Source organism: Lissotriton helveticus, chromosome 3_1 (assembly GCF_964261635.1).
Source record: "Lissotriton helveticus chromosome 3_1, aLisHel1.1, whole genome shotgun sequence".
Classification (NCBI taxonomy): Eukaryota; Metazoa; Chordata; class Amphibia; order Caudata; family Salamandridae; genus Lissotriton; species Lissotriton helveticus.
The window spans coordinates 1,778,460,131-1,778,475,703 of record NC_136061.1 but is presented as its reverse complement, the minus strand read 5'-3'; the positions used below and the strand labels follow the sequence as shown (position 1 = coordinate 1,778,475,703).

At 45.6% G+C, this 15,573-nt stretch overlaps 1 protein-coding gene across 2 annotated transcripts in view; it reads left to right on the top strand.

Annotated features, from left to right (window-relative positions):
* The window catches only part of DHDDS (dehydrodolichyl diphosphate synthase subunit), a 115,324-nt gene that overhangs the window by 46,219 nt on the left and 53,532 nt on the right, over positions 1–15,573 (top strand). For both annotated transcript variants that reach the window (XM_078682644.1, XM_078682645.1), the window contains exons 4-6: positions 12,224–12,366; positions 12,595–12,711; positions 13,370–13,471. In XM_078682644.1, coding sequence (XP_078538770.1) covers positions 12,224–12,366; positions 12,595–12,711; positions 13,370–13,471 — 362 coding nt within the window. The remainder of the gene's footprint in view (positions 1–12,223; positions 12,367–12,594; positions 12,712–13,369; positions 13,472–15,573) is intronic.

Genomic DNA, 15,573 nt, shown 5'->3' with positions numbered 1-15,573 from the left:
CTGTGACTTTCCTGCCAGGAGGAGGTTACACATCTTCCCTTGGCAGGTCCATTATTCCTCTTACTAAAAATTGTTCACTCTTCTCTCCAGGAGGACAGCAGGCTGTCTCTGGGTCAGCGGTTGTTTGCTGCAGAAAATGGCTACTGGAAAACTTGTGCAATGAAGTGGCAACTTTCTAAAGTTGCCTTTTGTGAAATAGTTACATTAATTCTGACTTGGGAAACCGGTTGGGTTTAATGTGACTATTCCTTTGATATCTCGAAGTATGCTACTGTGTTGTCAGTATGTAACTTCCTAGTAGCCATTGAGTCTACTTGCATTGCCACAGTAAAAATGACCAAATGCAATGTGAGCGTTTTACTGCCAGGACATATAAAACATAAAAATTAATGCCCTTTGTTTAATTATAGTGCACCCAAGCTTCAGGGCTCTTTAGGCTTACCTTAGGGTTTGTTTTAGGGTTGACCTATAAACATTAAAAGGGCAGATTTGAACTTTACCCTGGGTTCGAATAGCAAAGTCAAGTTAGCAGTTTAAAAACGCCAAAGGAGGATTTGATTGGGCCCTGGTGGCTTCCCTAGCCTTATGGGTCTCTTTATCCTGAGTTCTTCAAATAACTCTGTCAAGGAGGGAGAAGATGCATCTGAATAGCTTTGCCCTGGTTGGCCTTGGTGATTGATTTGGAGGGTGCTCCACGGGTGGGGGACTTTCATCGGGGATGCCATTGATTGCAGAGGATGGTTGGCCCTGCACATGACGTTGAAAGCGATGGCTTTGCATACCATTGCAGCATGAGATGGCTGATGTCCACCAAATCGGTTTGAAGATTTAGAAAGCGCACTGTCTTTTCCATTTCTTCCCTTTCTGTTCTTCTCCTTTAAATTCAGTATTTGAGCTGGTTTTGATAATAATATCAATGTTATAGATTGATGTTTCTGTTTTCACATTCTAATACTGAATGAATATGCATAGAAAATACCGTCCATGTGGCCGCAATCTGTGACATAGCAATGTGCATGTGATTATTGATCTACTTAAGAGTTACTGTTTTCTCATGCCGTCGTGCCTGCTCGACTCCCGAGGTATATTGATGTGGGATGCACGCTGATAACCTCACTGGCGTCCGCTGTAAAGGTCACCTGCGGATAACTGTCCTGCATATTTGCTCATAGTTGCTTCCATGCTTTCTTCTGTTTTTGAATAATGTGCAGGACTACAGAATTGTCACAATATATGAAGCCAGACAACCATTCTACTAATTGTTTAACTAAGTATTTTGCTTATTTTCTAAACACCTCTGTCAGTCTGCAGTGGTAGCTTGGGGGTGATGTTTTACTCTGTCACTCTCGTAGTGGCACTAGTACTTCAGTCCCCAAGTGACATATAACTTACTGGCCTTAGGTACACATAGTGCCACAGACTTGTATCTTATAAGTAAGTTAACTTATGCCTTTTATGGGTTAACAGGACCTGATGCACTTTCAGAGTCTAAAACCAGAAGCATCAGTCCAAATGTTTGGGAGTGATCATGCAAAAAGAGTCCTTTCCTCACAGGAGGTCAATCTGTAAACCTGCTGCATCTATAATGAAATACAGTTGATTGCACCCAACGCAGTTGAAGTTGAGAAGGAGAAACCAGCGACATAACTGGGAAACTACTTACCAGTAAGATCTGAAGAAGCCAGATCACTACAGCAGTCCTGTAACCAATGCAGTACTCCTTCCCCAAGTCCTTTGTAGCAGGGTTAAACTCTTTTGATATAGAAGATTTTTGCACTTAAGAAATTTCTAACCAGTCCAGTAACATAAGAGAATACAATTGTGCATGCCCTTTAACAAGATGGAGAACTACTTGTAAAAAGCAAAATGCATTCTGCATTGAAAAATATTAACTTTCTCCAGGTGGAAACAAAGACCATACTGTTGCAGAAAAACAGTTCAACATAGCATTGCAAGCCACTGTTTAAGAACTTTATTTTTCCGAAAGGCATATTTCCATTTGAGCAACTCTAAATTGAAGACATTGTATTTTGTCCCAATCACGTTCGCCCATTCTGAAAGCAAGGCTTGCATTTACAACTGAGCAGTAGTTTCAATAAGATGGAACCACTCTTTCAAACTAACCTTCTTTAGGGAAAAAAACCCAGCACCATGATCAGTTAAAGGCTGCATAGAAATGTTTGACACACACACGAGGTGCAGCCATTTGGATCTCAATACTGAGTGAAAGCTGCTTTACTCGCCTGTGGGGAAGAATACTGTAGTAACAGAAAAAAATATTCAGAATGTAATGGTGCGCTGGTGAAGTGTTCTCCAAATAATCATTCAGACAGTCTTTATAAATATTCCTTGTTATTTCTTTTTCTCTTCTTTCTTATTATATAATTCTTCATAAGAAATCCATGTATATGCATAAATCATTCATCCAGCCAACACGTTCTGTTCAAAATATCCAATTTGAACTTCATCGGGGACAATTTCTAATTGAACTTCATCGGGGCTCATGCATATCTTCTTTACAGAATGTTCATTTTCCTCATCATAAATCTCTCCCAAGTTTGTTCCAATTGATCGCTATATAAATAGATGCATAGATATTCTTCATTCTTGGAATGGGTCAAGTGAGTTCCATGAGTATTTCAAAATTGCTTTGTCGTAAGTACGGAACCCTGGGGTTATTTGCCAGTCATTAGTACCTTCAGTCATCTTGTACCCTCAGTTGATATACTCTTGGAACCCACTTGAAAGGATGCAAGGGCTCCTCCAGTGAAGTGGTTTCTCATGAAATGGGACAGCCATTAAATACCTAGGGGTAGTCCTCCCGACCCACACAAAAACTCTCTATAATAGCAATATTCCTCCCTTACTCACTGTTCTTTTTAAAGACCTGTATTGGTGGTGCAAACTGGAGATTTCCTGGTAGACTGAATAGCCTGAAAATTAATGTTAATCCTCAATTGCTGTACATTTTGTAGACACATCCTTCTCACAATACCCGGATAAAAATTGCTACAAATTAAGAAAAGATGCTGGACTTCATATGGCAGGGTAAATCCCCAAGAGTAGCTCTTTCAACCTTATTGTGACCTGTGGCCGAAGGAGGACTAGGATTCCCTGATGTAACTGCCGACACTTGGTCGGCACTGCTTCTTCTGACTCTAGATTGGAACCAGACCTGATGAGAACAGGTTGAACAGGCTTTCTCTTCCATCCCGCTCCAAGATCTGCTATGGCCACTGGCCTTGTTTCAGACAAGCTTCTCCCCACAAACGGAACCCTACTTGAACACTGGTGATTGCTGATTCGCAAAAAAGTATTTCCCCTCATACCCTTTTTCTCGAACTCCCCTGACCAAACATCCGGACTCTACCCTATCCCCCCCTCCACACCCCACCTGCCCCCAGAGTCGCAGATTCAGGCTTCTGTACCTGGAATGCAGGAAATCCCCCTTGTTTAAAGGAGCTCTTTACTGATGGTGAACTCTGGACCAGGGACAACTTAATTCAACAATTCCAGTTGTGCAGAGGAGATGCCTTCAGATTAGTGCAAGCTCTACACTGGGAAGGAGAGAGACATCTTTGTGTCAAATTGAGCAGAGAAGGGTCACCCCTATAATCTCTTTTCGTGAACAATGTTTGTCGTAAAGGAATTTCTTAGCTCTATAGATACATCCTAGACCTATATCCCTATAGAAAACAGACCTATAATCGCCAGATGGGAGAGGGACCTAGAGTCAGAAATAACCGATGAAACATGGAAGTCGATATGGCAGAAGGCTGCAAGGTTCTCCGTATCTGTTTATCACAATCCGAATGGCTATAAACTTCTCACACAATGGCACCTCACACCCACAAGATTACACAAAATGTTTGTCTGCCCAGACACATGTTGGACTGGCTGTGGAGAATGTGACCTGCTACTCCACACTTGGTGGTCATGCCCTTACATCCAAGCTTTTTGGCAAAATATACTCTTGTTCGTACGCGCCATCAAGAATATCACACTCCCACAGGACCCATTAATGGTCTTATTGGGAGACTCCTGTGATCAAGACCTTTTATCCCCTGACCATTCCACTAGGGAAATTGATCACCCACCTATTACTGGTGGTTCGTCTATGCATAGCTCAAATGTGTAAGTTACAGAACCCCCCAGTAATTGATTTATAATGGGGGGAGGTGTGGTCTATATACGCCATGGAAATGCTATCAGCAATTATCAATGATAGAAGGCATAAGTTGGATAAGACTTGCCGTCTGTTAATGACCTATATCAAAAGGCGTTGCATGGTGGGAGGTGCCGCAATGACTGTCTCAGACTCTTCTTCGCTCTGGCATCTGCAACACATCCCATTTGAATGACTGCAACCCCTTGGACGCTACCGGCAAATGATTACGAATATCAGAGATGGCTGTTTTGATGAATGGTAGATGTAATCCGTGTTCCCCCATTATTGTCAGTCAGTGTTCTTGATCTATCCATGACCCAGTGGCGCAGTTAACTAAAGCATGTGGTCATGTTTGCTCATGTGTACTCTTTCCCCTCCACATCCCCCTTTTTAATGTTGTTAATCCCAAAAATAAAGTGGTTGTGCGACCTCACTGCGTAATACACTTACCAACCCTTTAAGTCCAGTAAATTTCATCCGTTAAACCCTCAGCTCAACCATGGGTAGCTGTGGCACCCAGGAGCAAGGCTTACACAGAGAATTAAGTGTAAAGCCTTTAAACAGCACCAAAATAATTGAAGAAGAAATCGACATGACACCCAAGAAATCGGACACCAATTTATAAAAATAGACTGTATTTTTTAAAGAATTTAGGCACTAGAAAGATGATCTGCCAGAGGGCTCTGGAGATATAGATTTTACAAGTAATATTAAATTAAAGCAGTTTTACTCAACCATGAACAAAGCCTTGGCAAAGTCAACAAATTGAACACTTGGAAGCATTTTTAAGGAAAACTGGAGTAAGTGTCGATGTGGTCTGTTATAAGTACTTGGGGATGCCAACTCTGGCAGGAAGCTAGTGAGGAAGACAATTAAGATCCTCAGGAACAGGTACCTTCACAGGAGAAGCAGTCCTCAAGCAGTTCCAGGAGCTTTATCCATGTTGCAATGGATTCCTAAGCAAGGGATGAAGGCTACTGAAGATGCTCTAAGGATGCTGTGGAAGCAACTGTGTCTTCCTGCAGAGATTCATCAGTTCAGTAAAAGACAGATACATAGCATAATAGTGCACTGCTATTTCGAAAGATTAAATAAAATCACAACACTTTATATACCCGACAGAACCCCACCACCCACCAACCCAGTTGACATTTGTGAGGAAACGAGATTGATCTGACAGAGCCCCACCAGCAAATTGCATATATTTCCCCTCTAAGCAGTCCATGTCCCCCAAATTTTCATCTACTTTCGACGCCAACTCTGTTCTTCATATACTACCCTCTCAGCCAGCATACGCTGTTCCATATCACATTTCCAGTCCCCAACTGGGGCGGTTGCTCCGCTTCCCACAGTCTTGCAATACTATGTTTAGCAATCATTAATCCCAAGGTCCACCATATCTGCTCATGCGATTCAGGTCCGTGGCACTCCAAACATTGAGGAGACATAATTTCGCAGAGACGGTCATCATGCCCCCAGTCACTTCTTACATACATGCCACCACTGCTGCCAATAAGCTTTGTAGTGCAGGGCATTTCCACACAATCTAGTACAACTGGCCTATTTGTCCACAACCTTGCCGACAACTCTCCATCCTTGCGCTACCCATCTTGACCAATGTAGTCTGTGCATAGTAGGATCGATGTAACCGTTTTAATTGAACCAATCGGAAACCTGCCCTTTTGGCCACCTCCCAACAGTTCAATTAGCCTATAGTGTGCTGAGGTCTGTGTTCTCTCCCATCTTAAAAAATCGGTTGGAGTAGGGAGCTCCACCATAAGTCCAAGACACCTTTGTTTAGTTTGCATTCACCATACAATGGGGCGAGAACTGAAGCCTAAAATGGAGGATATTCTCTAAACAGTGACCCAGGAAAGCCATTTGGTCCAGACAGCCGCCGCCGTCCTTTCTGATGTTAGTCAATCAATCAGGGTTCTTATAAAGCGCACTAGTCACCCGTGAGGGTCTCAAGGTGCTGAGATGGGGTGGGGTGCTTCGGTTCAATCGAACAGCCATGGTCTTGAGGTCCTTCCTGAATTGCAACAGCGATGGTGATTGCTTGAGGTGCAAAGTTCCAGGTCTTCGCAGCAAGGTATGAGAAGGATCTTTCTTGCGGTTCCGTGGGATGGTGGCCAGGACCTTTTGAGCGGAGATGTCTGGGAGTGTAGAAGGAGAGGCGATAGTTGAGGTATGCAGGTCTCGCATTGTGGAGGGCTTTGTAGGTGTGCATGAGGAGTTTGAAGGTAATTCTTTTGTTGATAGTTAGACAGTGACTGTCTCATGTGGCCGGTGATGAACACCACGATTTTACAGAGCAAGGCTGCACTTGCATTGCTGGAGGAAGCAGATACCATCTGTCTTTCAAGGGACCTGCACTAATACCCACACTGTTACCAGGGTACACAGAATATCAAAAGCCCTACAAAAAAGACAAACCTATTTGGGAGACCCACTGGGGGTGTATCAATTCATATTAAACATTCAGTTAATCTGTCCATCTCGAAAATAAATATAAACCTAAAAATGCTGCAAGCAGGAATTTTAAAGGGCCTCACTGGCAACAGAGGCACAGAGTCGCTGCTAATCGTCAACGTCTATTTCAATTTCCAAGGTAGTAACACACAGGGAAAACTAGAAAAGTTGATTGACCCTCTAGAAAAACTAATCCACATCCAATACGAATTCAGAAATGATCCAACTGGGAAATTTCAATAAGCACTGTTCCGGATATAACAGAACGAGCAACGAGACTTGCTGCAACCTGCACAGCTCGAGCACCATGAGGGACGGACCCGTCCTTCATTTTCCATTTACCAAGATACGCTTTTGATGGTTATCCATACATCACCCGATATAGACTCAGACTGCCACCTTGAGGCCTTGATAAGTTATCTACCGAAACCTTCGCCCATCACTACATACAGCCCTGAAGAGTCACAATTGTTACACGTTGTGACGAAACACGTGTCGGCTGGTAGAATAGATTTTGTACTGATCTGGATTGATTTATAAATCCATTTGCTGAAACTTCCAAGTTTTCAACCTTCATTATTTGTACTATTTCTTTTGTTGAAAATTGGTTTTGACATCAATCAAAACCCATTACATAGAAACGTGTGCACAGGACTTTTGTTCAATTGTACATGTGAACTCACATCCACACAAGTGCAGGGGTTGATTCACTTGGGTTTGTTCTCCCCTGACCTGTTTGCACCATACACTCATCAATCACAAGTACATCTCATACACGCACAAGCCAGAGCGCCATCACTTCCTGTGTATAAATCTAAACCCATCACCGACATATTATAGTGTGGGTATTAGTGCAGGTCCCTTAAAGACAGATGGTATCTGCTTCCTCCAGAAATGCAAGTGCAGCCTCGCTCTGTAAAATCTTGGTGATCCTGGTCACATTCCAGGACTATTCCACACTATTTTAGTTGTTTTTTGCCGATTATGCATTCACCCTGTCTCTGTGTCCTTTATGCTAGGCTGTAGGAGAGTAGGGTCTGCAATCCTATGATCACCCAGATTTTTTTGCTTTTTGCTTCACTGGTTTACGACTTTCCCTGGCTGTGGGCCTGCTAATCAGACCCACAGCCTAGCTGTTCTCTCTAATCCAAATTGTACCCAGGTACTGAATTGGCACTGGGCCCTCTCAAGTCCCTGTACCCAGGGCTGAGGTGCACCCAGAAATCTCCCAGGGGCTGCAGCATGTATTATGCCACCCCTGGCCTTACTAACTAAATCTGACACAACTGGCTGCACGACAGCTGGGGCAAGGTGGTGTAATCACCCTTTGCTTTAGATATAGTATTCCTATGTCTAAACCTAAATGGACACACAGATCTCCTATCAGTCACTCCTATGGCAGGCCTTAACAATCCTGAAGGCAGAGTGCTTGGAATCGTGTGAGATAGTGCTCTGGCATGAGCTGAGCCTGTCTGCGGCTTTCGGGATCCATCCCTTAGCCGTTTCCATGATATCGCATACCATATACTCTTAAGTGCATTATAATCCTCGCGGTTATATGCCAACTCTGGTATCGCTTTATCAAAACATGTCGAGTAAGGTGTCATACGAATTGGAATACTAACCCCTCGCCAATTCTGGCGACGGGGTTAGCATTCCACCCTTCTAGAGGGACACGACATGTATGTAACCTATAACCCCGGTTAAAGTCAGACAGAGCCTTAGCATCCACAAAATGGATGCTGCCACCGAGACACAAGTCTGCCCTCCTGCTGCTGGGAGTCCTCCCAGAGCAGGAGGCAAGGACAAAGGGTTTCCTGCCAGGGGCGGTGCCAGCACCGTCCCAGACAGGGTTTTGTGTATTCCAGGTAGGCAGGGCTACAGAGGAAGGTGACTGCAAGTGGCACCCCGGTGCTCACTGTGCATAGGCCGGCTTGAACCAGTTCCAGGGGCACACCAGCCCCTGAGCTGGGGAAAGCCCACCAAAGGAGAGGGGTGTAACCACCCCCCTCCTGGTCCCACCCATAGGGCAGGACTTAGTCGCGTGCCAGCCCCCTTTTCCAAGATAAAGGTAGGAGCAGGCCCCCTTCCAGATTAGATCATCTTTGGAATCAAGACACGACTTTCTACGAAAGGACATCAAGATTTCTTCCTCAAGATTCTCCCTTGTGACTAAGGAGTAGTCACCCTGCATCCGCAGGCACCATCTTAAGAACACTGCGGTCTGCTGCAAGTCCTTCCTCCGGAATCTGACTGCCAAGCTCGACGAGAACCGGCTTCCCTGGCACCTCTGACCTCTACCCACCTCTACAGCTAAGCTGAGAACCGTGGGTGCGACGAGACCTCGAGGGACCGGCCATCTTCAAGACTGCACGACTTCTTTCCAGCACGACCGCCGAGGGATCCTCTGGTGAGTGCTTCGGGGTCCGAGAAGCCCCGACCCTGAGCAGCCCTAGCACCGAAGTTCAGCCTCCCAGCATCTCCACGATCTGCGTGGGGCCCTTCTGCTTTTTGCTGCTCACCGCGTTGTTTGGCTACTAGCCCGCTGGCTTGTGGCCTTCTTAACGACGCCCAACGACATCACTGTTGCTGGTCTGGTTGCTCCAGACTGGCCCTTGCTCCCTTCCAAGAGAGGAGCACCCCGGACCCTCCTGGTCCACTCCAGACGCCATTTTAGGTCCACCGCGTGGGCTTGAATTTGCCAAGACTTGTTGCCCCAATCCTGGGTCCAGCGACGTTGAGAGCATCATCCATCGTGGGACAGCTCGTACCTCCATCCTGGTCGCCGACAACGCCTCCTGGTCCGTGAGACTACAGAGCCCAGCGTCGCCCACTCACCTAGTCGAGGTGACTACCATCCGGTGCCCTCCTGGTGCCACCTGACTACTGGCTAGTAGTCACGAACTTTGTCCCCTCTGCTTTCAGGTGTCATCTATCTTCGATCCAGGCTTGGATCACCCGAACAATCTTCACTGGTCGCCTGCCAGCAACTCCTTTCCTTCAGGCTCCTGGTTCGTCAACGGAGAATCCCGACGTCTTTTCAGACCTATGCAGCTGCAGCCCCTGGGCTAGGTAACTTCGGCATTTCGGTGCCTCAGCATAGCCTCACTATCCAAGGGTCCAGATCCACTTTCGTTTTTGACCTACCTAGTCGGGTTCGCCCGAGAACACTAACTTTGTGAATACTAGCTTCCATAGGCTTTTTCCCGCCTTGCGCGTGAGAGTTCCCACTCTGCACGTGGCGGCCCTAGGCCTCCTGCTCCTAACCTGAGTGTTCAGTATTGGCTTCTTCAGTTGTTGTGTCCCTGTACCGAGAGCAGGAGGCTAGTCCGATGGCCCTTGGAGTTCCCTTGGCTTGACTGGGTTCTGTAGAGTGCTTCACCTTATTCAGGATATGGCAGGCACATTCCCTCTCCACTAGCCTACAGGGGCAGTCTTCATCAGTTCAGCCTCTTTGCTGATGCCTCGGTGCAACAGGGCAGTCCTCATTCGTTACTCCTTCCAAGTCAGTCGAGATCTGAGGTTTGGCTGCCAGGGTTGCCCCCTTTATGCTCCAAAAGTGCCCTCCGGGATGGATGGGGTTAGTAGCCAATAGGCTAACAAGTCCCCTCTTACCTGGTGAACACTTCCTGTGGAGTGTGTCATCTGGCTATCCATGGAAGCACCATTCTGCCCACTCCCAAGATGGCAAAACCCCTCTCTGTGTTCAGACCTCATTTGTCCACCCCAGGATGGGGCTAACTTCGGACTACAGGCCCCTGAGGAAACCGGTTTGGCAACTGGTTTCCCCTCTCTGCTTTCCATGCCAGCCTGTTTACCTCAACAATGGGGCAGCTTACCTCGTGTTGCACATCTGCCCTTCAATGGGGGCTTCACCTTGTGAAGCCTGCCTTTAGGGGCTAACACTCAAGTGGCTTTTTGCAAGAGGGATGTGATGGCTCCCTGGCAAACCCTGACTCCTTGCTTAGAGTTGTTTGCGTCTGTCTCCAGGATGGCAGAAAGCTGTCTCAAGGATCAGTCTCCATATGTGCCCAGGAAGGCACAGGAGTTTAAAGGCAACAAATTAGCAGCTTTGTTAAAGGTGTGCACTGCAACGAGTCACATTAATTTTGACTTGATATACAAGTCATGTTTAATGTAAGAAGTTGTTTGATACCTTATAGTGCCCACTTTATTCGCTGTTCAGGAGCTAGCACAGCTGAGGGGGCAGCGTGTAACCCCGTACTCGCCAGTTGAGTGACCAAACCTTTCTACAGTAAACATTTCTGTTTTGCATGCTTTACTGTGAAAACATGTAAAGTACATGCCCAGCTGTGTCATATGTTGCACCCTGCCTTTTAGGGCTCCATTGGCCTGCCAGAGGGGGGGACTTACACTCATGTCCAGGTAAAGTGGTGGCTTTGACTTTCATTGCTTTCAATAGCACAGTTGGGATAACCGTACACGACTGCTTTACCAGTCTGCAGTGGCGGGCTTGTTTTTCTTTTGGGACCTCCAGGGTGGCAAAATCAGTGCTGCTATCCCTGGGGTAGCCTCCTAACTTCCTTGCCCTGGGTTACAGGGTACCATCTACTTGGGACTCAAGAGGTAAGTTAGCCATTTCCAATTGGGTATAGCCAATTCAGCATACAATTTAGGGTTGGCGCACTGGCACTGAGGTCTAGTTAGCAGGCCTCATTGCACTCTGAGTCGAAAAACCAGAAGCATCAGTCAAATAACTTGGAGATGACCCTACAAAAAGGGCCATTTCCTTACATGCATGATCTGTCTCTGAGAGATAAATTGTTCCTTTGGCACCGGCACCCTTATCCAAAATATTCTTTGCTGTCCATAGAAGCAAAAATGTGCCTTTTTTTCCAGTGTACAGTAACTGTTTTGTTTTTCTGTTCATTTTCAAAAAAGGATTTGAGAAGTGAAAACATTTAAAAAGTGTGTTTGGCTTCCCGAAATTATTCTAAGTTTATGAATTTTCACTGGATTGCTTGATTAAGAAAGGTGTCTTACTGTCTTTCCACCATGGGACTGCAGCTTGTCCTAGAGATCATGGACCGCAGGGGACAGGTGGGATGATCTTCAGTCTTGGATTAAATATTGGAATAGTAGCCATGCCACATCACGGGAGTGACAATTTGACAAATCATGGTGCTACCAGGTTTAACTGTTATGCATCTTAGGTATGTTAAAGAGGCTATATACTTTAGTGTTCTCACCTTTTCCCCACCAACGTTCAGTTGCAGCTGTGTGATTCATGGAGCCACACTACAGCAGATCTACAGATTTTCCAGATTAGCTGGGATTACATTTTCACATTCATGTGTGTCCGTCACGTTGGATCAGTTTGCTTCCAGTACCCTGTGTGGCTGTTGTTACTGGCAGAGATTTTGCTGTTGAAAGGTGTAAGTTGTGATCGCAGGAAGAGATTCACCGAATGCCGGCACTTTATAGTATAGATGTATTTTCAATTTGTTTGATCACCTGATCTGTTGTGGCTCATGTCAACCATGAGCGGTAATGTCCCAAGTTCCTGTAAAACAGAGGAGCCCATGGCTGGGTGTACTAAATTCTGCCTCTGTTTTTTTACAGACTTTACGCTGGTGCCTGAATTTGGGTATTCATGAAGTGACTGTTTACGCTTTCAGTATTGAGAACTTCAAGCGCTCGAAGGAAGAAGTGGATGGATTGATGGAACTCGCCCGGCAGAAGTTTGCAAGGCTTCTGGAAGAACAGTAATGCCAAATCAAAGGCTATGCATGTTTGGGATTTGAGCGAGATTTGGTTATTTGGGGCCACTGAGTAAAAGAGCTTGATATGCTGGTGGTCCTGCTTGACATGCATTGTTGTGTGTGAGTTCTTATGCTTGGGGTTCTGTAAAACAACACAATGTGCCATTTCACAAATTGTTTCCGTAATTAACGTGCACAGTGAGACAAAAAGTTTGATTTTGATTTTAACAGGGAGAACCTTGAGAAGCATGGTGTGCAGATCCGTGTGCTCGGGGACCTGTCGCTTCTGCCGCAGGATATCCAGAAACTGATAGCACAGGCTGTAATGAGGACTAGGAGCTACAACAAGTAAGAATTTAATATTCTTTATTAACAGGGTAGTGTGCAGATACTACCCCTTCCTGCTGCCATGGCTCATCCCATGCAGTAATTAGGAAAAACTAGCCAACATTGATGAGACCTGAACGCCCTGTATGTAATTATGTAAGAGCCATATGAAGAGGACAGATGGAGATTTGATAAACTTGTGGAGGATGATCATAAGACTATCGTGAATATTTAATGGAGTAAAATTCAGTCATCCTGTGCAACTCTTATAGAGTCTTGCTGGAAATCTGGAATAAAAATGTGCCTATCTGTAAAAGTAGCTCACCATAAATTTGGAACAATTTATCCAGCCGGAAAACTATCTTAAGTTTCTAAAACCTTTCCACATTTATAAATATGAAAAAGTAGAATCCATTTTTTTGAGAGATTTGTATATCCAAAGCGTACTATTTGGAAAAAAGTGAACCATCTTAACTTCCCCTGATATAACCTGTAGAGTTCAAAACTTGAGAAAATAAATGTGAGTGTTCTTTGAATATTAGTTTTAACAGCACTGCAGTGCTTTGAATCTCTGTCTACCTGTTGACTTCTTCCCAGCAGCTCGCCTCGGAACCACCACTAAACTTGTCACCCTCTCATTGTTACCTACCTACTTTAATGTTGTCCTTTTCCCCCCTAGGTGCTTCTTGAATGTCTGCTTTGCATACACTTCCCGCCAAGAGATGGCCAATGCAGTGAGAGAGATGGCCTGGGGCGTGGAGCAGGGGTTGTTGGAACCCAGGTATCCTTTCCTATGCTTTCCTGGATCGTGCACTTGATTATTTTCTCTTTATAGGAAGCTGGCTCTTTAAAATGAGGTACACTGTGTAGAGAGTCCAGGCAACGCCTATTGGTTTACAGAGGCAAAAATGATAACTCTAAGTTCTGTCTTTTGTGGTGGTGTGGGTAAGCAGTTTAGGCTTATCAGAGGATAGTGGTAAGCATTTGTTGTACTTACAGATGCAATAAAAGAGACTCGCACTCAAGAATGACTCCAAGACCAATTTAAAAGAATAAGTCATATTTTTATATACATTTTGATACTAAGAACTTCTTTATCAGGTACATAAACAGTTTACTTAAATGCGTCTGTACACAGTAATGCTTTACTATGGAAGAAAAGGCATTGGTTACATATGGTTATTTACAGTCGGTTTGTGGGGCTCTCCTTCAGGTCTTAGAGTTTTAGGGGGGCAAGGTCCACTGTACCAAAAGCCGTTTCTCATTACCTGCCTTTGGGCGTCCGGGTGCAGAGGTGCTGGGGACAAGTTCGGGAACTCCCAACAGGGAGCTTGGGTCGCAAGGGTCCTGGGAACAAGAGGACACAGCTGGTTCATCGATACGCGGTCTGGGGCACTTGGGTGCAGATTGGAAAGGTCTGCTGGGCTCTGTGCGTCCTAGGGCTTTGGGGGTCTCATGGGTTGAGGGTGTAAAAATCTGGACTGCTGGGCCTTCTGGAAGTGGATCCCTGCAGTGCTGACGTCCCTTGGCAGCTGCTCAGTCTCTGTGGTGTTAGTCTCAAATGTGGCGTACCGGCTAGGGCGGTTGACCTCTAATCTGGAGAACCAGGTTCGAGTTTTGACAACAACGCTTTACATCCTGTGATTCTAGGCAAATCACTAAATCTCCCTGTGCCTAACAAAAAACAAAATGAATGTGTCTGTCTGTAAGCAACTGGTGCTCATGTGAAGCGCTCTGATGCCGGAGACCTTTGGGTCGAGTTTGCGCTATTTAAAACCCCCCAAAACGGGGCTTACACAGGCCTTTGCAGTTGAAAGGGGCCTGGTACCCCGTGTATTCGTCCTGTGTGGCTCCGGTTGGTTCTGGTGTCCTCTTAATCATTGGGGGGGGGGGGGCAGAGCTGTCCTACTGAAGCACAAGTACCTTTACCTGGGGTGCTGCTGCATTGGGCTGGTCGGGAAGTGGCAATACAGACCCGGACTCTGCTGCTTTGGTGACTGCAGAGGAGTAGCTCCTCTACTCCAAGGGAAATTGCTGGCAATTTGTGAAAGGCTGGCAGTCTACCGGGGTTCTTGGTAGTTGCTTGGTTGCAGGACGAGTCACTTGATTACGATTATCAAATGTTGTGCAGGCAAGTAGGGTTTCACACCGAAAGTCCACAGCAGTCTTTAGTTCTAGTTGTCTCGCATCTCTTGTTTGTCCTCTACTTCTGGGTCAATCTAATCTGAATTCCTGGCATTGGAGGTGCCACCTAAATACTCAATTTAGGTACGTTAAGGGGAGTGACAGGTAGTAGTCAATGAGCTACTTCCCTTTAGGTTGTCTATACCCTCTATACGACCACTTCCTGTGGGAAGTGGGCATAAATCTAGCCCAGTGAGCCTAATTCTGCCGAAACCAAGATGGTGGGATTCTAAGTTCCATGCCCACATCAGGTAGCCCACCTTAGGGGTGAAACCTATGGGAGAACACGTCTCCTGACTAGCTAATTTTCCTGCCTGTCCTGGTGCCATAGGGACCTGGGGCAGGAAGGAGTAGTTTCTGTCCTGTAACTCCAGTTCTGTAGTAGGGGTATCTCTGTTATAGTCATAATCTAGTGAATAGTCCCGCCCATGTGCGTGGACCCCGGAGCAATCAAAAATAATCTCTTACAGTGTCAAAAAATGCAGAAAAGCATAGACACTTAAGAGAGAATTTAAAGACAGATAATGCAGCCTAAAAGGCTACACTGTCCAGTACTTCAACTAGAAATTCCACCATAAAATTCACAAAACAGCAAAAGCCTGTACAGATTTCCCTTGCTTTACCAGCAAAATCCCTCATGAATGATAGAGAGAAGAACCTGGACAGACAAGCCCCATAGGCTGCCATTATGTGGCTCAA